We start from the raw sequence: 21,513 nt of genomic DNA, 5'->3' as shown, positions 1-21,513 counted from the left end.
TTGGACCAGAAGAGAAAAGCTTTCTGCATCTGGCAAAACCATCTATTATCCAGTCTGAAGCAAAGCTCTTTCCATCAGCTCAAAGCTGAAGTTCAAAGGAGGACCCGAGAAATCAAAAACGACTGGTGGGAGGACAAAGTACAAGAAATCCAATCATTCATTGACAGACATGATATACGGAGATTTTTTGGCGAGACAAAGACCTTTACAGACCAAGCTCATGTGGCCTTACACCACCGAGATCTGAAGATGGTAGTATCTTTCTTAAAGATAACGAACCCATCAAAAAGCACTGCAAGAAACACTATCAAAAGTTTCTAAATTGAGAATAGACTGTGACTGACAACACCATCAACTCCATCATTCAGCACCCAATCCGGGAAACTCTTGCCAACCCACCAACACCTGAGGAGGTCCGCAAAGCAATTAAGCAAATAAAGAACCAAAAAGCATCAGGTCCTGATGGAATACCAGCTGAAGTACAGAATATGAGGAGGAAACACTGACTAACAAGCTTCATTTGCTGCTGCTCAAAATCTGGCACACTAAAGAAATCCCTACTGACTTACGTAATGTTAACAGTCATCATTTTCAAAATGGGAGATAGGGCCATCTGTGGCAACTATAGAGGCATTGTCCTCCTCTCCATTGTTGGGAAGATTCTTGCTAGAATCTTACTGAATTGCCTGCTCCCTCTTGCAGAGGAAGTACTTCCAGAGTCCCAGTGTGACCTTGGACCATCAAGAGGCATCACCACCATGATTTGCGCAGCCAGGCAGATCCAGGAAAAATGTCAATACCACCAGGAGCTGTATATGGCCTTTATCAATTTGACCAAAGCCTTCAACTCTGTCAACCATGAGGCTCTGTAGAAAATCATGTCAAAGTTTACTCATGTAAAAAGATATCCCCTTCAACAATCCTGTTGTGGGTACAAAGTGGAGAGGAAAAGGGTGGTCAGTGTAACTGGACTAATGGTCACTTACTATACACAGACAGCACACAAACTGCTTTGTGAAGGGCAAAGCACAGCAAGAAAAAAAGGCAATTTGAGAGTCAGGGCAAAGATTGATAAATCTGTGCTAGAGTTATTCACATGGATACGAGGACCAGTTCCATGAACGGCAAGGTAGTGTGAGCTCCTATGTATCTGTGGAGGGAAATCATGTATTTCCCCCATAATATGACTGCAAGGTTTGAAAAATTGGTTTCTGAAATGTTTCAGACATCCAACCGAGGATTGTGGAAAGTAAGTCTTAAAATTGGTATCTCTGCTAGATTTCCAAAACTTTACTTTGGGTTTGGCAACTATCAGGATAGGAAATATAGCTATCTCTCCCTTACTTTCATGTGTCATCCCTTTGTTACCATTATATGCCTAGGACTGTTTTTTAGGCATTAAATTGGAAGAATTTAAATTGTGGCTACTGTATAACTACAATAATCTTCCCTGTTTATCCACCATTTTGAGTCTGTACCTGACATATGGCTCAGCCAAACAACATGTAGACTGACCGAGGCACTTCAATCTTAACTAGGAACAGCAGGTCATGCATCAAAAGGGAGAAAAGAGTTAAGGAAAAAGTCAAGATTTGGAAGCCAAGATGGATTTAAAAAAAACAAAAAGATATCCTTTAGGAATTATTTTGGGGAAGTTCTATGACCTGCATCATACAGGAGGTCAGACTAGATGATCACAGTGGTCCCTCCTCGTCTTAGAATCTATGAAAGTTTGGAAATTACAGAACAACCAGATTAGAAGTGCTGGGCCTGGCAGCTGTTGATAATGTCAGGAAGGTAGGGAAAACTGAAGGCAGAGCAGAGTGGGAAATGGCAAAGCAAGTACAAAAGGGGATACTTCCACTCCGCTCGCTTACCAAAACACTAATGGCAACATTCGTAACAACTCAGAAAACTCTCTCTGGCCTCAAAGCTTGAAAAAACAGCTCCAATCTGTCCATAGTATAATCAAACCTGCATATCTAGTACAGAAAGTTTTGTCAGTATTCCCCTCCTTCCTGACAAAATCTCAGCTGCCATCTCCACTGCCATGTCTGGATGCTGGGATCCCACGAAGATCTCAGCAACACCACTGACACACTGCAGTGCAGCTCTTCATCCCTCTGATCCACCAGTTTAAGAGAGCAGTTATTTTTCTATTTCACACTGCGTAAGTTGCCTCTGTGCTATCTTGTAGCATTTAGGGCAGCTTGGAAGTGCAAGCACTAAGGATTCTGTGTAGATTACTACAGAATAGATACATTTTCAGCCTCAAGCCAGAGCTGCTATTGTCGTAGGCCTTAAGTCTCTAAAGTATCTCTGTGCTGCTCAAAGTTATACGCCTCTCAGCTAATCATATTTTTATATACTAAAGTCTTGAGAGTGACAGTTCAACTGGTCCTGATCCTCCTTATCTCCTCAGATGGCCACCAGCAACCAAACACTGGCTTCAGACTAGCTGGCAGTACACCAGTATGATGGTTTTCTCTGAGTAGCACTACTGATAGTAGCACAAAGTTGGAGAGAAAGGTACATGTCTTCTGGCCTACTAAATCCTTCTGAACTCCACTGCACAAAGCAGTGGTATGACACCTGTCACTGCTGGAAGCAAAATGTGTTATAGACGTACTGTGAGTTCAAATTGTAGTTACTACATCAAGTATCTCTAGTGTAGACAAAACCTCTGGCATAGCTGTAAGATGAAACCACAGTACAGAACTTGGGGGGGACCGGAGAAAAAACAATATGTTTCAGTTCAAGGACAAAGTCTAGTTACCTATGTGAAAAGTAAATGTGCTGCCACATCACGTGGCCCAACACTTCAAGCAAAACAGTTGTGCACGTTTGAGTACCCACAGTTAAATGTAATATTGTCAAATAATGTCTTTTTTTTTTTTAAATGTAACTTACCACATCTTTTCTGCTTCTTTTACAACTTCTTTCCCTTCCTGGTTTCACTCCACTTTCCTATTTCAGATCATGATTTATCTTTTCTTGAGCAGTTTCCACTATCATTTTTCTTTTCTTCCCACTCTCATCTTTCCCTACTTTGTGTCCTCTACCTCCTCCCTCGTATTTCCTGTCTTTCTTCCTTCCTTCCTTCCTTCCCTCCCAGAATCTCCTCCCACCATTCTTATGAACATCTCCTTCTTCGAATCACGCATTTTTCCACCTCACAAACATCCACTCGTATACTGGTGAGCTTTTCAAGCCCTGTCACCTAGATCTAAGTGTACTCCAGCAACATTCAGACTTAATTCACCAACAGTGAACCTCCACTAAATGCCAGAGCTCTGTGTTGAGTAACGATTCCACAGCGACAAGTTATAGATATCATTAAACCTACTACTCAATGTATGACACAAAAGATGGAGGAAGGAAAGATTTACAGGCAATGTACAGGTGATAAGCCAGCCACCATGCTCCCAAGCTGCTGGGACAAAATGAAACTGCTGGGACTTCTGCCAGGGAAATGTCCCTGGACCCTCACCAGGCTCCATCTTTCCATTAGACTCTGGCTAGAAGATGACTGAATTTGAAGCCTCCCTTTGCCTCTCGTCACAAGCTTTGGCTTCTAGAAAGTAGAAGGAATATTCTCTCCCATCCCAGAGCCCACTAGCTGCTACATAGTTGGATTGGGAGTGCCCTGTTTCACCCCTCAGCTTTCCAGTACTGCAAAAGAATGCATTCAACTCAGCCTCTGTTTTTTGAGTCCTACTCTCCAGTGAACAGCTTGAATGCTTGTACTATACTGTTCAAACTTTACCTAAGCAGCAGCAGGGGGAAATCTATCTGAATTCTGTCAGTTTCACTGATAGGCACAGGTTTTTGAACAGCAGGCAGTGAAATCAGACAACACAACTGTCAGTTATCACCAGTGCGGAAACTTAAGAAAACTAGGCACTGCACCAAAGGGTCTGGAGCTATTTGCATGCAGATTTAGAAATACTGCACTATATTAGTTCACACTTGGATTACATTTGTAATGTTATCTTTTCAATCTTAAGGGATGGACATTCAATTTATTTTAAAATGAGTACTTTTTACATAGTTTACTATTTTCAGTGGACAATAGAACTTTCCAGCCGCGCAGAACAAACATCAGACAGTAACTTTTTTTGAGATGTGAAACTGTCAATTTTTATAAAGTAAAACAACATGACCAAACTTTTAATACACTGACAACCACATTTTAAATGTTCAATAGCTCATGACCTTACAGGTTTAGAAACTCCTTGGTAGACTAGTACAAAAAGCTTCCAAACCAGTATGCTTTTTACTGATTTTTCAGATTAGATGATAATAATAATAATCCCTTTCGAGCTTGAATCTATGATTCTAGGACAAAGAAAAATAAAAGTTTTCAGCAGCTGGGTTTTTCATAAGGTAATCAGAAATAATAAATATTTTTTAATGTAGTTGCAGTTCCTCCCCATCAAACCTTATAAAGGAGAGACAGGTAAGAATTAACCTTCAACTACAATTCATAAAACAAGACAAATCGTATTTTGTATCTTTATAAAAATCACACCCATCCCCAATTCCAAACTACAAATTGAAAATTTTGAATTAACTTCAAGCTTTAATTTAAAATTTTAATATATAATGTTAACATATCATACTCTATTGTTAATTGCTTTTATTATTAAAAGTTATAGTACCCCCTATAATAAAAAAATTACATGTAATTAAAAGGAAAAGAAGTGCCATTTTTAATTTAATTGTGATACTAATCAAAGTATATACTCATTCATAAACCAAATTTTTTTAGTAAAAAAGGGAAGCATCAGAGAAGGGGGTCGGCTAATGAACAGGTATAGAGAGGGAGAGGTGGGACACACCCCTTCCCCCCAACAGAAGGGGCAAGGAGAGGCAGCACAGCCAGCAAAGGCAGAAGGGAGGAGGCGGGGCCAGAGTCTCTCTGCTTCTGGCAACGATGCTCTCCCCCCAGCCTCCGAAGCAGCTGCAGCTCTGGGGCTGGCAGAGTGTGGCCGCATCGCCCAGCCCAGCCCACCAAAGCAGGCTGCAGCTGCGCCACCCAGTCTATGACAGCAGCTCCAGCCAGGCCAGAGACATTCTTCCCTGGCCCGCCCCAGCTAAGGTGGGAAGGGATGGGATGGGGAGACTGTGGGGGTCCCGGACTAGGGGTGGGGTCGTGTGGGGGGTGGTCACAGGGGTTACTCCCCGACCCCCAGCTTCTCTCCCCCCACCCCCCAAAATTTCCCCACCAGTTGCTGTCCCAGCCCATCAGGGTAAGCCGTCGGTGGGCTGGGACACTTTGTTTACTTAGGCTTACCTCCATGCCTGCAGATGCTCGGGGTAGACAAACAGTCTCGGCCCACCAGCGGCTTATCCTGATGGCCCAGGAGTCAAAGTTTGCCAATCCCTGAATTATAGGGTCGGCTTATAAATGGGTCATAAAAATTTTCCATTTTTACTTATCCATCTTGGGGGGAAGGGGGCGGTGTCAGCTTATAAACAAACCTGCTTATGATCGAGTATATATGGTAATTGAGACAAAGTCATCAGGCCAGGTGTGAAAATGCAGAGTTTCTTCCCCACAGCAAGGAGTTATGTTTTATCTTAGTTGTTCATAATGCAAAATTCCTAATGGGAAAATTTTATTCAGCTTGTAGATTTTAAAAGATTGGATAAAATATTTTTGTATATAAACTTCCCTAGAAAAAGGTTTATTTTCCCTGATTTTCATATCTGTACTGCCTGCAAAGTATCCCACATATGAAGAAATATTCAGTTATGTGTTTTACTTTCTATATTTGCAGTAACATACTTGCAGAAAGTACATTCTCCCCATAGAATGATGTTTTGGAATTTTTGTTTTTGCTGATACTCCTTTTGATACTGTTTGGAGGGAAAACTGCTAACTCATTTTGTAAGTTAAAACACAAGTGTAATAAGGAAATGTTCAATATATACATATTAAACAGAAAACAAAAGTTATTCCATATTTTGGTTGACGTTAAGGCTATGATGTGATTTTTGTGATGATATAATACAAGAAAAAAACAGTTGAAGTTCAATCCCTAATTTTGTGTTTCCTGAATCTTAAAGTTTGATAAACCACAACTCAAGTTAAACAACCTTTTGTTTCTGAATTTTCTTAAATTTTTAAGTAGAAAAAAGTATTATTCAAATAGAACACAAAACACATATTCCTTTATCTGCAGGGTATATTTTATTAGAATCATTTTGTAGGTCACTGCTTTGTAGTACCTAAAGTTCACAAAAGAGAGCGTTACTCACCTTGTGTAACAACTCTGGTTCTTCTAGATGTGTGTTCCTAAGGGTTCGCCACACTAAGTGTATTCACGCCCTACGGCCTCAGAACCAAGATTTTAGATAGCAATGTTTGTTCAACCTGAAGATGTTCTCTCCCAGTCTTGTGCCCTGCATCAGGGCTACATAACGCCACATGGGCAAACCATCCTCAGTTCCTTCTTTACTGCAGAGCTCATTGGTAAGAACTAGAAAGCAGAGGGGAGGAGGGCAGGTAGTGGAGCACAAACAGAGACACGTATCTAAGAACCATAGTTACTGACAAGGTAAGTAACCCTCTCTTCTTCAAGTAAAGTCCCTATGGCCACTGCACTCTAGGTGACTCTGTACCCCTAATGGAGTGGTGGAGCTTCAGTCGAGTCTAGTATTGAGGATAAGACAGTGTAGCCAAATATGGCATTGGATGCGGAGTTATGGGTGACTGCACAATGTTCAGCAAATATATGAGCAGATGTCCAAGTCACTGCTCTGCATATTTTTGTGACCAGAATGTTCTTGACGAAGGCTATGGAAGTGGAGAGAGATCTCGTGGAGTGAATTTGAAGTCCAGAAAAAGAATGAAGGTCATGAGCGAGGTAGCAATAGGTAATGCAATCCGATATCCACCTAGAGAGTCTTTGTTTAGAGATTGAGGATCCCTTAGATCTGTCTGCAATGGGAAGAAATAGTCTAGGAGATTTCCTGAAGGTCTTAGTTCTACCCAAATAGAAAGCTAGGGCTCTCCTGACATCCAGTGTCGCCTCCCTTTTGTTCCAGTGCAGTTTTGGAAAAAAAAAAAGCTGGGAGGTGGATAAACTGGTTTATATAGAAATCTGAAATCAGTAGGAACTTGGGGTGTGGTTATAATGTAACCTTATATTTGAAAAAGATTGTAAATAGGGGTATGCCACTACAGCCCCTCTCTTTCCTGCTCTCCAAGCAGACGTAATGGCCACTAGGAATGCAGATTTCATAGAGAGGTGCACAAGAAAGCCTGTGGCCATGGGTTCGAAGTGAGGCCGCATAAAGCACCTAAGCACAAGTCTGAGATGCTATGCCACAGTGGGACATCTGATTTGTGGGAAGAGGTTACTCACACCCTTCAGAAATCTTATTGTAGGATAGGCGAACACAAAATAACCATCTATCTTATGATGAAAGGCGGTGATGGCTGCAAGATGCACTTTTATGCAGCTTAGAGATAATTCTGACATTTTTAGTTGTAGGCTGTAATGTAGCACAAGTGTAGTAGAGAGGATATAGGAATAATGTGCCTCAAGTCACACGAGAGCTGGAATCTCTTCTTCTTTTGAATATATGTGTGATGAGTAGTTTCCTGCTATGTAACAGCACAATCTTTATATCCTCAGAGCAGGTCATTTCCAAGATTTAAAACCATTGAGGAGCCATGCCTTGGGTCGGAGAACCTGTATATTGGATGGATCTGGCCAGCATCCTGAAAGAGGAGATGAGGAACAAGCTGGAGAGTGATTGGCGGACAAATGTTTGTCTTGCCCAGATGAGAGCTATAAGTGCTCTTTCTTCTTATCTTAAACAGGACCTTGGATATCAGAGGAACTGGCAGAAAGTCACAGAAGAGACTTGTGCTCCATTGTAGGAGAAAGGCATCTCTGAGAGAGTGATGACCCAAGCTAGCCCTGGCGCAGAACTGGAAGCACTCCTTTTTCTTGGTTGTGGTGAATAAATCTATCTTTGGGACTCCCCAACATAGAAATATGCTGTGGAGAATGGAGGGTCTATTTCCCATTCATGAGCCTGAGAAAAATTCCCTTGGAGAGCATCCACTGTAGCGTTCTGTATGCCTGGGAGGTAAGCTGCTGAGATGTTGATGCAGTGGCAAATGCACCAATTCCAGAGTTTCACTGCCTTGCCACACAGGAAAGGTGATCTTGCTCTTCCCTCACGGTTTATGTGAAACCTATCTATCTCTATATGCTTGCCCCTGATGAGCGGCAAGAAACATGAGCAGGCATTAGTAAGTTGACATGTAGTGTGAATTTGAGAGGGGAACATTTGCCTTGAATAGCATGGGTGTCCATGTGGGCTTCCCATCCAAATAGGGATGCATCTGTTGTCAGTATTAATGTTGGGGGTGGTTGAGTGAAGGGAACCCCTGCACAGATACTGTGAGGGTCTTTCCACCAGTCAAGGGAGTTTTTCCACAGATGGGGGCATCAACAGAAGTTTGTTTCAGCGGTGTTTGCTTGGTACGTATGCTGTTCTGAGCCATCCTTGAAGGCAGTTCATGTGAAGTCTTGAATGATTTATTACAAAGGTGCCTGCTGACATATGTCCCAGTAGATGAAGACTGTTTCTGGCAGAGGTCTTATGGCTGGCCTGGATCGTTGAGATTAAGTTGGCTAAGGTGTTGAATCTTTGTGATGGAAGGCAGGCTTTGGCCGCTACCACTTCTAGGTAGGCTCCTATGAATTCCAGATGTTGTCCTGCACTACTGTGGACTTGTGGACATTTACCTATAGTCCCAGCTGAAGGAATAAGTCCATGGTCTTTTTTGTGGCCCTCAAAGTGTCGAAGGAGAGTGCTTAGAGCAGGCAATTGTCTAGATATGAGAATATCATAATCGCTTTTGTGCAAAGGTGTGGGGCTACCACAGAAAGGACCTTTGAGAACACTCTTGGTGCAGATGATAGACAAATGGGAGCATCTTGTATTGAAAGTGGTCGTGCACCAGATCGAACTGTAGAAACTTTCAATGGGATGGATGGATCGCGATATGCATAAGCATCTTATATGTCGAGGGCCAAGAACCAGTCCCCTTGGTCCAGAGATGGGATTATTGTTGCAAGAGTAACCATCTTGAAGCTTTGTATCTTTACAGATCTCTTGAGTGATTTTAGATCCAGAATGGGTCTCCAACCACCGTTCTTTTTCGGTATCAGGAAGAACTTGGCGTAGAAGTCCTTCCCTCTGTGCGAGTGGGAACTGGTTCTACAGACTAGTGTTATACATGGCTAGAAAGGGTTAAACATTCTGCAAAATAAATGACCCTCAAAAGACATGTGGGAAGATAATGTCTGTGTTATTGTGTATTTAGCAGCGTGGATAAAAATAAATGATTTTAAAAATGGGATTTTTTTAAATTTAAATCAGGTTTTTTCCTCAAAAATCAATCTAAAAATAGTTTTAATTAACATACATTATAGTTCAAAGATGTCTCATCATGGAATAGGGATTATAAATTCTAATTCTATAGTATGAGACAATATATTCATGTAATGTTTAAGAAAAGTTTTGTAAATGAGTTCCAATAGTTCATGGATTAGGGACCCAATCTTATGGAGTTTCAGGGGCTTCTGAAAAGATTATGTAGGTTAATCTTTCTATCTACCCAATGGGACTCAGTGCTCACTCTGGAAGATACCATCAGAGATGCTCAGTTTTGCAGTTCTCAAACTGTGGATTTGTGTCTCCAGAGATAACATGCTTGTTAACAGCAAAAATGTTTTAAAAATAAATAAATACATACATACATAGAGGAGAGAAACAACAACGTTATTGTCCCTCTGCAAATTTGTGTACACAGAGTCAATCCCTTACCTCTCTCTAAAAGTGCAAAGTTTCAAAAAGTTCAATGAATAGAAGATTGTTTGGGGCTGAACAGATCTGGACAAGAAGTCTGGAGATAAATGTGAGAAGGGAGTAGGCACTAGAAACAAAAGTGAAACTGTTTGAACAGCATATTTCAGGAGTCTTGAGGTCTTTTCTGAGTGTAGCCTTCATTGATCTGAGATCTACCATACCATTCTCTAACTAGAAGGGAAAACCTATAATAGCAGCAGGCTGTAAAGAAGACCCAGTTTGGGAGTATTTTAATGAAGTTCCTCTACCTATGGGTAAAAACAGGCATGTGTGCAAAATGAAAACAGCGCAGCAAAGAGATGCAAGGCCTAGTTGCCCGAGTGAAACAACATCATGAGAAGTGTACCTTCACAGGAGGCAGCTGAGTTGGAAAGGAACATGTCTGAACATGCAGGATCTTCAGGTTTGTAAACTTTTTTATTTCATACTTCTTTCTCAAGGATTGCCTGTCTTCCTTCTAGACTATTCCTGAATTCTCATGTTTGAGCAAAAAATATAGTTGTTACTCTATGGTACTATCATTTTAGCTACAGTTGTGATAAAAAAAAAGCTGAAATAGGCAGATCTTCCTTTTACAATTTCACCTTTAAAGCAGTACTGAGTGTCAGCGAATACAATGAGTAATACCAAATGAGCAGTATGGTAATAATAATTAAATAACTACATTAACTTATTTTGTTTAGGAGAATCCATCCTCAACATACAGGATTCTGAAGACTATCCACCTTCACGATCACCGTAATTTTATATAGGTTTCAGAGTAGCAACCGTGTTAGTCTGTATTCGCAAAAAGGAGTACTAGTGGCACCTTAGAGACTAACCAATTTATTTGAGCATAAGCTGTAGCTCACGAAAGCTTATGCTCAAATAAACTGGTTAGTCTCTAAGGTGTCACTAGTACTCCTTATTTTATATAGTTTCAGAGTTATCTGCCAATGATAGTGTTTCAGTCACATTATGTATGTCACATAGCTACAGTATATCACCTGTAGCAAAAAGAATAAAAAAATCTCCATGATCCAGAAACAACCATAGATAAATTTGTGATAAGAACCAGCAGATTACAAAAAGAGGTAACTGGGTAGTAATTTCAGGTTTCAAAATTCTGAACATAATAATTCATTACCATAACAAATTCATGTATTTGTTTGCAGACAGAGCTAGCAGAACCTGATGACCTTCTACAGTCACTAGGACCTCTTCCCCAGAGGAGCATATGAGAAGTTAAAAAAATTATTTAACAAAAAACTAACTAAAAGCCATCTCCAATCATACCAAATTACAAGAACTTTTGACCACCCCCAATCAGGTTTCAGACCAACACAACACTGGAACAATATCAGTTGTACTAGCTAATCCCTTTGTTCACTGACAGGAAAAGGACAGGAGTTATCATATGATATTGAACAAAAACGGCCCCAGGACCAACCCTTGGGGCACTCCGCTTGATACTGGCTGCCAAGTAGACATGGAGCCATTGATCACTACCCGTTGAGCCTGACAATCTAGCCAGCTTTCTGTCCAGTTTATAGTCCAGCTTAAAGATTTTAATATTTTGAGCTTTACCTCCATCACCAGAGTCTTTCATTTTTTATGACCGTAGGACACCAACCTAACTACTTACGTGCAACATAATATTAAAAACATAAAGGGAGAGAAATAACAACTAATATTTTCAGAATATACAATATAACTCTTCCATAGAAAGCTTAAAAATAACACCTAACATGAAATAAAATAAACTCACCCCACACATCCATAGGTTGCAAGACCAGAAGGAACCACTGTAATCATCTAGTCTAACCTCCAGTATAATATAGGCAACAGAATGTCGATAAAATTCCTAGAGCATATCTTTTAGAAAAGCATCCAATCTTTATTTAAAAGTTGTCAGTGAAGGAGAATCAACACTAACCATTGTAACAATTCCCCTCACTGTTAAAAATATACACCTTATTTCCAGTCTGAAGTTGTCTAGCTTCAACTTCAGCCATTGGATTTTGTTACACCCGTCTCTACCACATCGAAAAGCCCAAATTGCAAAGCAGTACTCCTGAGGGAATTTTGCACCAAAAAATCAAAAATTATGCACACCATATTTTAAAATTCTGCAAATTTTATATGTCAATAAATAAATGTGGCTTCAGCATGGCAGTGGGGAGCATAGGCCACTGGCTGTATTTAGGTGGGAGAACACCAGAAGCCCCAGGGTACAGGGACTTGGCAGTGAGCCTGCCCCAGAAACACCCTGGGCCTGCCCCAGAAGTGGTTGGGCTGGCTCAGCCCAGCAGGATCCAAGTGCAGAGGGGCTTAGTGTGGGGGGATACAGATGTGGGGTGAGAGATTTCTGCGTGGGGCAATCTGAGTGCAGGCAGCTCAGTGGGAGATCTGGATGTACAGGGGCTCGTTGGGGGATTCTGGGTGCAGGAGCAATGGGATGCTCCATGGGATCCAGATGAAGGTGGTTGGGGCTTAGCCGGGGGTGGGGGGTGGGGCGGGAGGGGAAGGTGGCGGGTGGCTGGATGTGGGGAGATGGGGCCCAGTAGGGGGTCCAGGTGCTGGGGGAGTAGGGCTTGATGGGGTGGGGGTCCTGGTGCAGCTGCTTGGGGATCAGTGGGATGGGGGGTCTGGGCTCATTGGAGGGGTCCAAGTGTAGGGCTTGTCATGGTAAGGGTTCGATGGGCCTGCTGAAGGAGGGAGCCCCAGCTGTTGCCTAGGAGATGCCACATGCTGGGCTCCCGCTTCCCTGTGCAATTCTCCTATCCTCTTTCCTTCTCCATTCCCCTCCCCCATTCCACCCCTCCCCATCCCTTCCCTTTACCCCCTCACCCAGCCCCACCACCCACACTCACGGTTGCACTGAAAACAGGAAGGCTCCCAGGATACAAAAGGGGAGCACCACTGGCACTAGGACCTAAGAGGTGGCGTTCAGCTGCAGAGTCAGCAGCAGCCTCTTTCAGCTTAGCAGTTCTGCGCTTGCAGAAATGAGGGGGGGCAGTGGCATGTAACCCCATGCCTCGCCTCTGTTGGGGGAGCAACCCCTGAAAAAAACCTGCACCCATGGTTGTCCCCCCCCCCCCCCCCCAGCACGGGTTCCCTTTGCTTCCCTATTGTTTTCTGCAGGGAAGCACAGGAATTTGGGGGAGGAGGTTGTACATTTTCTGCAGGCATGCAGAATCCCCCTAGGAGTAAAAGTGGAGAGCTAGGCCCAGTCCCATGGGTCAGGATCTCCTGCTATGTGGTAAGGATGAGTCAGTCTCCCTCTGCAATACAACCCCCGCCCCCCAACCTCTGCCCCACCCCCCAGGGCCTGCTCCTTCCACCCACCACCTCACACACATACACTCCCTCATATAGATAAAATTCCCAAATAATAAAACAAATATTTAAAAATGAATTTTAGTGGCCTCCACTAATACCTCACTACTTACTAGATTAGAAACAAACGTTTATCCCATCACGAAGAGGGACTGTCTTATGCACCAAGGTTGCTGTAAGAATAAGGACATCTGAAGATTCCAGACTTTGAAATACTCAGTTTTATAATTGTGTTCCTAAACTTTTGCATTTGTTTGTCTTTGCTTATGTTACATGGTGAAATCATACTTTGTGCCCACCGATAAGATTTTGCAATACAGCAAAATTACAGTTAATTCAACTTTGAAAAAACTCACTTTTCCCCCAACTTGACTACAATTTTTTATTAGGAAAAAAATTGCTGGCAGGAGCTGTGAAGCGAGCTCAGAGGCGTAGAAATTGCTCTAGGAGACCAAATCACTGATCCCCTAATGCTTTCCCAGGAACATTTCTCCCCCGGCGCCGGGGCGCAAGGCCCGGTGGGGGAGAAGAGCCCTGCCAGGAGCAGGCTGCTGCTCGCACAGACCTGGGGAGGCGGCTTCGCTGGTGCCCGCGCGGACAAACCACCCCTGCCATGAGCTCGCGCAGCGCACAGGGCCGCGTGCCGGCCAATCTGGGTTCCCGCGCCGCCGGCGGGGCTGGTTCTGCCCCCAGACCCCGCAACGGGCAGGCTCTAAAGACAGGCAGGCAGGCAGGTCCCCGAGCCGAAGTCCCGTCCCCAGCCCTTCCCCGGGGAGCGCCGTCACAGCCAAGACCCGCGTAAGCCCTACCTGAGCCCGTCCGCGCCTCCGCCATGCCGGCCCCGCGCACGCGCCTAACCAAACTCCGTCCCACTCCCGGCCAAGGGAACTCTCGGCGCCACGTAGGCCACACCCACAACCCGGGGAGGAGGCAGGGCCAAGAGCGCGCGGCAGGGGCCTGGCCTGGCGTAGCTCTGAGACGGGAGCGCGCTGCCCTGGAGCCAGTTGTAGTGTAGGAAACGTGCTAACTGTAGCAGTTACTGATACGTAATGGATTGTAAGAAACTGCTATGGTAAAAAAAACTGCTATCTGATAGCAGTTTGTCCCCTGCACTCTTTTGTTGTCCCCCGCACTCATGGCAGGACAAAGTTATCTAGACCATCCCTGACACGTGTTTGTCCAACCTGCTCTTAAAAATCTCCACTGATGGAGATTCCCTTCCCTAGGCAATTTATTCCAGTGCTTAACCACCCTGACAGGAAGTTTTTCTTAAACCTCCCTTGCTGCAATTTAAGCCCATTGCTTCTTGTCCTATTCTCAGAGGTTAAAGGGAACAATTCTTCTCCCTCTTCCTTGTGACAACCTTTTATGTACTTGAAAATGGTTATTATGTTTCAGTCTAGAAAACTTGACCTTTAATCATTTTTATTGCTCTTCTCTGGACTTTCTCCAATTTCTCCACATCTTTCCTGAAATGTGGTGCCCAGAACTGAAAACAATACTCCAGCTAAGGCCTAATCATGGCTTGCTTAGGACACTCCTGCTAATACAGCTCAGAATGACATTCCCTTTATTTGCAGCAGAATTACACTGTTGACTCATATTTAGCTTGTGGTCCACTATGACCCCCAGATCGCTTTCCACAGTACTCCTTCCTAGGAAGTCATTTCCTATTTTGTATGCGTGCAACTGATTGTTCCTTCCTAAATGCAGTACTTTGCATTTGTCCTTATTGAATTCCATCTTATTAACTTCAGACCATTTCTCCAGTTTGTCCAGATCATTTTGAATTTTAACCCTATCCTCCAAAGCACTTGCAATCCCTCTCAGCTTGGTATCGCTGCAAACTTTATAAGTGTACTCTCTATGCATTATCTAAATAATTGATGAAGATATTGAACAGAAACATATCCAGAACTGATCCCTGCAGGACCCCACTCGTTATGCCCTTCCAGCATGACTGTGAACCACTGATAACTACTCTCTGGGAATGGTTTTCCAACCAGTTTTGCACCCACCTTATTGTAGCTCCATCTAGGTTGCGTTTCCCTAGTTTATGAGAAGGTCATGCCACACAATTTTATGCACATCGACCACTTCCCACCCATCCACAAGGCTTGTTACCCTGTCAAAGAAAGCTATCAGGTTGGTCTGACACAATTTGTTATTGACAAATCCACGCTGACTGTTACTTATCACCTTATTTTCTTTTAGATGTTTGCAAACTGATTGCTTAATTATTTGCTCCACTATCTTTCTGGGTACATAAGTTAAACTGACTGGTCTGTAATTCCCTTGGTTGTCCTTATTTCCTTTTCTATAGATTGGCACTTTAAAAAGTCATGGAAGACGGGAGAGATTTCAGGATACTAGAAAAGGGCAACTAAAGATAATTGCTAATGGTTTAGCTATCTCTTCAGTCAGCTCCTTGAGTATTCTAGGATGCATTTCATCAAGCCCTGGTGACTTGAAGACATCTAATTTGTCTAAGTAATTTTTAACTTGTTCTTTTCCTATTTTTGCCTCTCATCCTACCTCATTTTCACTGGCATTCACTATGTTAGACGTCCAATCACCATCAACCTTCTTGGTGAAAACTGATGCAAAGAAGTAATTAAGCACCTCTTCCATTTCCACATTTTCTGTTATTGTTTTTCCCCCTTGTTGAGTAACGGGCCTACCCTGTTCTTGGTCTTCCTCTTGCTTCTAATGTATTTGTAGAATGTTTTCTTGTTACCCTTTATGTCTCTAGCTAGTTTGATCTTGTTTTGTGCCTTGGCCTTTCTAATTTTGTCCCTACATACTTGTGTTATTTGTTTATATTCATCCTTTGTAATTTGACATAGTTTCCACTTTTTGTAGGACTCTTTCTTGATTTTTAGATCATTGAAGATCTCCTGGTTAAGCTGTAGTAGTAGGATTTTAAGTTTGTATTTTGTATAATTTAGAATGAAGGATAAAAAATAATAATGTAGCCTGTATTAAATATATTGATGTATGATTTGACCGTATCCTGCCAGCCACCCTTTTTGAATAGCAGAAAGGAGTGGCCTAATGGGCCATTGGTACAGATGCATCAACCAGAATCTGTGTCTGGACTGATTTCAAGGCAGTAACAAACCTTTCAGGGTCACCACTTTGTTGTAGGTTTAGCATTTTAAAATAAGTAAAAGAATGCAATGTTTTTCTTTTGCATTGCAACTTGATGTTCCCGTTCAAAATGTTCTGTGTAAATCAATTCTGTTTTGTGTGTGAATGAGAATGTGTGTGTTAAGAGAGAAGTGTGAAAGCCATCACTGAACCAGATGTTCATAGAATCATATCATAGAATGTCAGGGTTGGAAGGGACCTCAGGAGGTCATCTTGTCCAACCCCCTGCTCAAAGCAGGACCAATTTTTGTCCCAGATCCCTAAATGGCCCCCTCAAGGATTGAACTTACAACCCTGGGTTTAGCAGGCCAAACCACTGAGCTATCCTTCCCCTCTAGGGAGGAACCAAAGACAGAGGCAAGGGCACCAGGCGGTTGCAACACGCCCCTATTGAAATGTCAGAGAAGGGCAGATTTACAACTCTAAAGATGAGACAGGCACCTATCAATGGGGACAAGATAGCTGTAATCAAAACCAGCATGGGGTAACTCCCTGAGAAACTTGATGAAAGAACAAGATAAAAGATTAGAAGAACAATTTAAGAAAACAAGTACTTGTCAAACGGCGATTGATTACAGCATGATGGTGCAAAACTCATTGGTCCCAATGAAGGAAAATTACTATATAAACAGGGTGCCTTGCCATGAAACTTTGGATTTGTCTTGCCAAGACTTCCCTGGAGCATCATGTCATGACCGACAGAACCCTGCTCCTCCCTACCCATGCTCAACATAGCTGGCCGCTAGATTGATCCAGACTCTGGACTGGTAACTATAACACTGATTGGCTGGACAGTGTGTGTGTGTGTTTGAGTGTGATTAAATGCATATGCTAATTGTTGTCTTTCCAATAAATGTGGCATATTGCCTTTCCCCCTGAAAAATATTCCATGTGCTTCTTATAAGCATAACAAAGCCAGGGTGGTTTCTTGCCATACTTCCTATCTTTCCTATGCAGTGATATAGTTTGTCTTTGAAAAACTGCCAACAGTCTTCAATTGTTTTTTCCCTTAGACTTGCTTCCCATGGGATCTTACCTAAGTTTGCTAAAGTCTGTCTTCTTGAAATCCATTGTTTTTATTTTGCTGTTCTCCCTCCTACCATTCCCTAGAATCACGAACTCTATCATTTCATGATCACTTCCACCAAAGCTGACTTCCTCTTTCAAATTCTTAATCAGTTCCTTCCTATTTGTCAAAATCAAATCTAGAACGGCCTCTCCCCTAGTAGCTTTCTCCACCTTCTGAAATAAAAAATTGTCTCCAATACATTCCAAGAACTTGTTGGATAATCTGTTCCCTGCTGTGTTATTTTCCCAACAGATGTCTGGGTAGTTGAAGTTCCCCAACATCACCAAGAACGTAAGGCTGTTCTTATTTGCTGACTTGTCCTAATTTGCTAAAAGCTGCTATCTGGTGTAGTTAATTCCTACAGACAGCAGTTTCTTACACTGTTGGGTGTGTGAAACTGCTATCTGTAGGAATTAGCTACATCAGATATGAGAGTGGAAGCCATGTTAGTCAGTATCAGCAAAACAAGCAAACAAACAAACAAACAAAAAAACAAGGAGTACTTGTTGCCATACAGTCTAGTTTGCAAATTAATTCCAATTCTGCAGTTTCTTGTTGGGGTCTGTTTTTGAAGTTTTTTTGTTGGAGAATTGCGACCAAGGATAGGTTCCTGAGTTAGTAAAGAAACAGATTGACAGAGCCAGAAGAATGCCCAGAAGTCAGCTACTCCAGGACAGGCCCATCAAAGAAAGTAACAGAACGCCACTCGCTGTCACCTTCAGCCCCCAACTTAAACCTCTCCAGCGCATCATCAAGGATCTACAACCTATCCTGAAGGACAATCCCTCACTCTCACAGATATTGGGAGACAGGCTAGTCCTCACTTACAGACAGCCCCCCAACCTGAAGCAAATACTTACCAGCAACCACACACCACATAACAAAAACACTAAACCAGGAACCTAACCTTGTAACAAAGCCCATTGCCAACTCTGTCCACATGTCTATTCAAGGGACACCATCATAGGACCTAATCATATCAGCCACACCAAAAGAGGCTCGTTCACCTGCACATCTACCAATGTGCCAACAATGCACCTCTGCCATGTATATTTGGCCAAACCAGACAATCTCTTCGCAAAAGAATAAATGGACACAAATCAGACATCAAGAATTATAACATTCAAAAATCAGTCAGAAAACACTTCAACCTCCCTGGTCATAGAATATCAGGGTTGGAAGGGACCTCAGGAGGTCATCTAGTCCAACCCCCTGCTCAAAGCAGGAGCAATCCCCAGCTAAATAATTGTTGGTTACTCAATTTTAGACCTAAAAGTTGCAATTCTCCAACAAAAAAACTTCAAAAGCAGACTCCAACGAGAAACTGCAGAATTGGAATTAATTTGCAAAGTGGACACCATTAAATTAGGCTTGAATAAAGTCTGGGAGTGGATGGGTCATTACACAAAGTAAAAACTATTTCCCCATGCTAATTTTTCCCCCTACTGTTACTCAAACCTTCTTGTCAACTGGTTGAAATGGGCCATCCTGATTACCACTACAAAAGGGTTTTTTTCTCCTGGTGATAATAGCCCACCTTACTTAATTGGTCTCATTACAGCTGGTATGGCAACACCCATTTTTTCATGTTCTCTCTCTCTATATATCTTCCTACTGTATTTTCCACTGCATGCATCCGATGAAGTGGGTTTTAGTCCACAAAAGCTTATGCCCAAATATATTTGTTAGTCTCTAAGGTGCCACAAGTACTCCTCGTTTTTTTTTCTACATCAGATAGCAGTTTTTAGCAAAGTAGGACCTGTTGCTGCTACAGGTAGCACATTCCTACAGATAGCGGTTTCACACACCTTATAGTGTAAGAAACTAATATCTGTTGGAATGTGCTACCTGTAGCAGTGCTCTCTGATGTAGCTAATTCCTACAGATATCAGTCTCATGCACCTTATATCTGTAGGAATTTGCTACCTGTTGCCTGGAGAGGTAGTGAATTGTTACCATTAGCAGTTACTGATACATATGGTTGTTCTTATGTGCTGACTTGTCCTAATATGCTAAAACTTGACAGTGGTGTGGGATGGAAGAATAAAGTGTTCAGCTTCTAAACAACCCTGCCTAGATTCATTGTAGTGGAACCTGGGACATGTGGAGGATAATTTAAACTCTTAATTTCCTTAGCGTTCGCAGTCTCTGACCATTAGAGTTCATGAACTCAGCAGGCAGGCACAGGCAGCAATGCACTTGTCCTATTGCCTTGACTGAGAGAGGTTTCTGATCAAAGCAAATGTGGATTCCAGCAAGCTCCTGGGTTAATATCTCATTGGAGATGAAAGGGCTTGTTCAGAAAGAGATTTTGAAGTCTGTAAGGTAAAGATGAGCCAGATGGGTTTGTCTTCATGAAGCTATATTTTATTCTCTGGGGGCTGGATAGAAAGGAAAGGAAAGAGAAGTATTTTGGATTTCCTATTTCCCTTACTGAGGACCATCTATGGTCACCTGAAATTTTTCCTGGCAGAAGCAGTTCCTATCTATATCTTACAGGGTCAAAATATGGCTGCCATCCCACAGAAGCATTCGTGGTGGTGAAGGTGAGAAGAGGGCCAAAAAGTCCTTTCCCTTCCCCAAACACTCCCATGCATGTGGAAGCCCTAATGTTGCTGCTGCCTAAATACCCTGATGGCAAACGGGTAGGGGCAGAAGGCACTACTAGCTATACTGAGCACCCCAGAGGAGCCATGCACTGTGTGGAGTGTATGCTGCTACATATATCCTGTACTGGTGAGGGCAACCCTCACACCACAGTGCTCCTCGTGGCCCCAGGACTTCCCCTGACTTCCACCAGCACAAACACGCTCCTACCACCATTGGTGGAAAATGCACCACCTTCTCTTCCTCCCCGCCATTGCTCAAGCTTTAGAGCCATAACTGAGCCTGCAGCTGGTTAAGTGCTCATGATCTCTATGAAACATGACATAGGTTGATTATAATTGTTGCTACTGAGGATCTCAAACTCAGACAAACCTTAATGGGGAGGCAAAGAGTTCTATTGAAGAACTGACGTGGTGTTTTTGGTGAGGTGAATAGCTCTTTAGAGGTTCATGCTACTCCCGTGAACAAATGAGCCAGTGAAGCAGCCTAGAAAAATAAACAAACCTACCCTGCTATTTACATTAGGAGGATAATTGATGCTGAATCCTGTAGTTGACAGAATGTGATATAAACAAGTATTGCACAGTAAAAATATTTCACTGCCGTGTTTTCCACAGAAATTTAGATTAGGGGAGGTGTTCAAAAATACAGGGGGAGGGAGGAGGACTGTTAGGGCAAAGGTGAGCTGTATGGCACCATAGTAAAAACTGAAAAATGTTTCATGACCATTTTATTAGATTTAACTCATGTTTTTAAATCATCACACAAAATAAAGTTGGCTATACAAGCCTACTATGAAGCACTACATCTACATCCTTCTTGGTTTCTTGTTGTAATTTTGCACAACCCTATTAATGAACTTCTCGAATGCAGTACATTCATTTTTGGTGGCTTCTCATGTGTCAGATACTTCCAGTCCTTCATGATATGCTCATGATCAGGCAGAAGGTGACTTCTTTCAGAACACAAAATTCTATTCAACGAGGAAAAGGAATGCTCAACTGTAGCTGTGGAGACTAGGAATAGAAAGAGATGAATTCCTACCTCTTTCATCACAGGAAACAGCACAAAAATTGGGTTGAACCATTCCTTTTCCTCGTTGAATAGAATTTTGTGTTCTGAAAGAAGTCACCTTCTGCCTGATCATGAGAAGTTGAAATCAAATCTACATTCTCAGAAGTTGAAATCAAATCTACATTCGTTCATCATACGATATTCCACTCTGTGTTCAAATTCTCTATTCTGTCCTGATCACATGGCAGTCCCATTGCTGGTAGTGCCTCACTCCACTCTATTGTCAGTGTTTTATAAGACAGGCATCTGTAAAAGCTACGTAGAGGTTGATGGAATCCAAAAGTTGTTGTTGTAGAGATGTAAAAATCAAGTCAGTGTACTTTATTTTTTTCAGCTGGCTAAACAAACACTTCTTGTCTTCTTCATTTAATATAAGTGCCCTAATTAGTCAACATCTG

At 42.5% G+C, this 21,513-nt stretch overlaps 1 protein-coding gene across 1 annotated transcript in view; it reads right to left on the bottom strand.

Moving 5' to 3' along the window:
- NFX1 (nuclear transcription factor, X-box binding 1) overlaps positions 1 to 14,093 on the bottom strand; it is a 253,243-nt gene extending 239,150 nt beyond the window's left edge. Inside the window, exon 1 of the mRNA XM_048839501.2 lies at positions 14,025 to 14,093. Within this exon, the coding sequence (XP_048695458.1) occupies positions 14,025 to 14,049 (25 nt within the window). The 5' untranslated portion in view covers positions 14,050 to 14,093. The remainder of the gene's footprint in view (positions 1 to 14,024) is intronic.
- Between the last annotated feature and the right edge of the window lie 7,420 nt (positions 14,094 to 21,513).

The sequence above is a fragment of the Caretta caretta genome, chromosome 2, assembly GCF_965140235.1.
Source record: "Caretta caretta isolate rCarCar2 chromosome 2, rCarCar1.hap1, whole genome shotgun sequence".
NCBI lineage: Eukaryota > Metazoa > Chordata > Testudines > Cheloniidae > Caretta > Caretta caretta.
The sequence above is the reverse complement of the archived record's forward strand: the minus strand, read 5'-3'. Positions and strand labels throughout refer to the sequence as shown.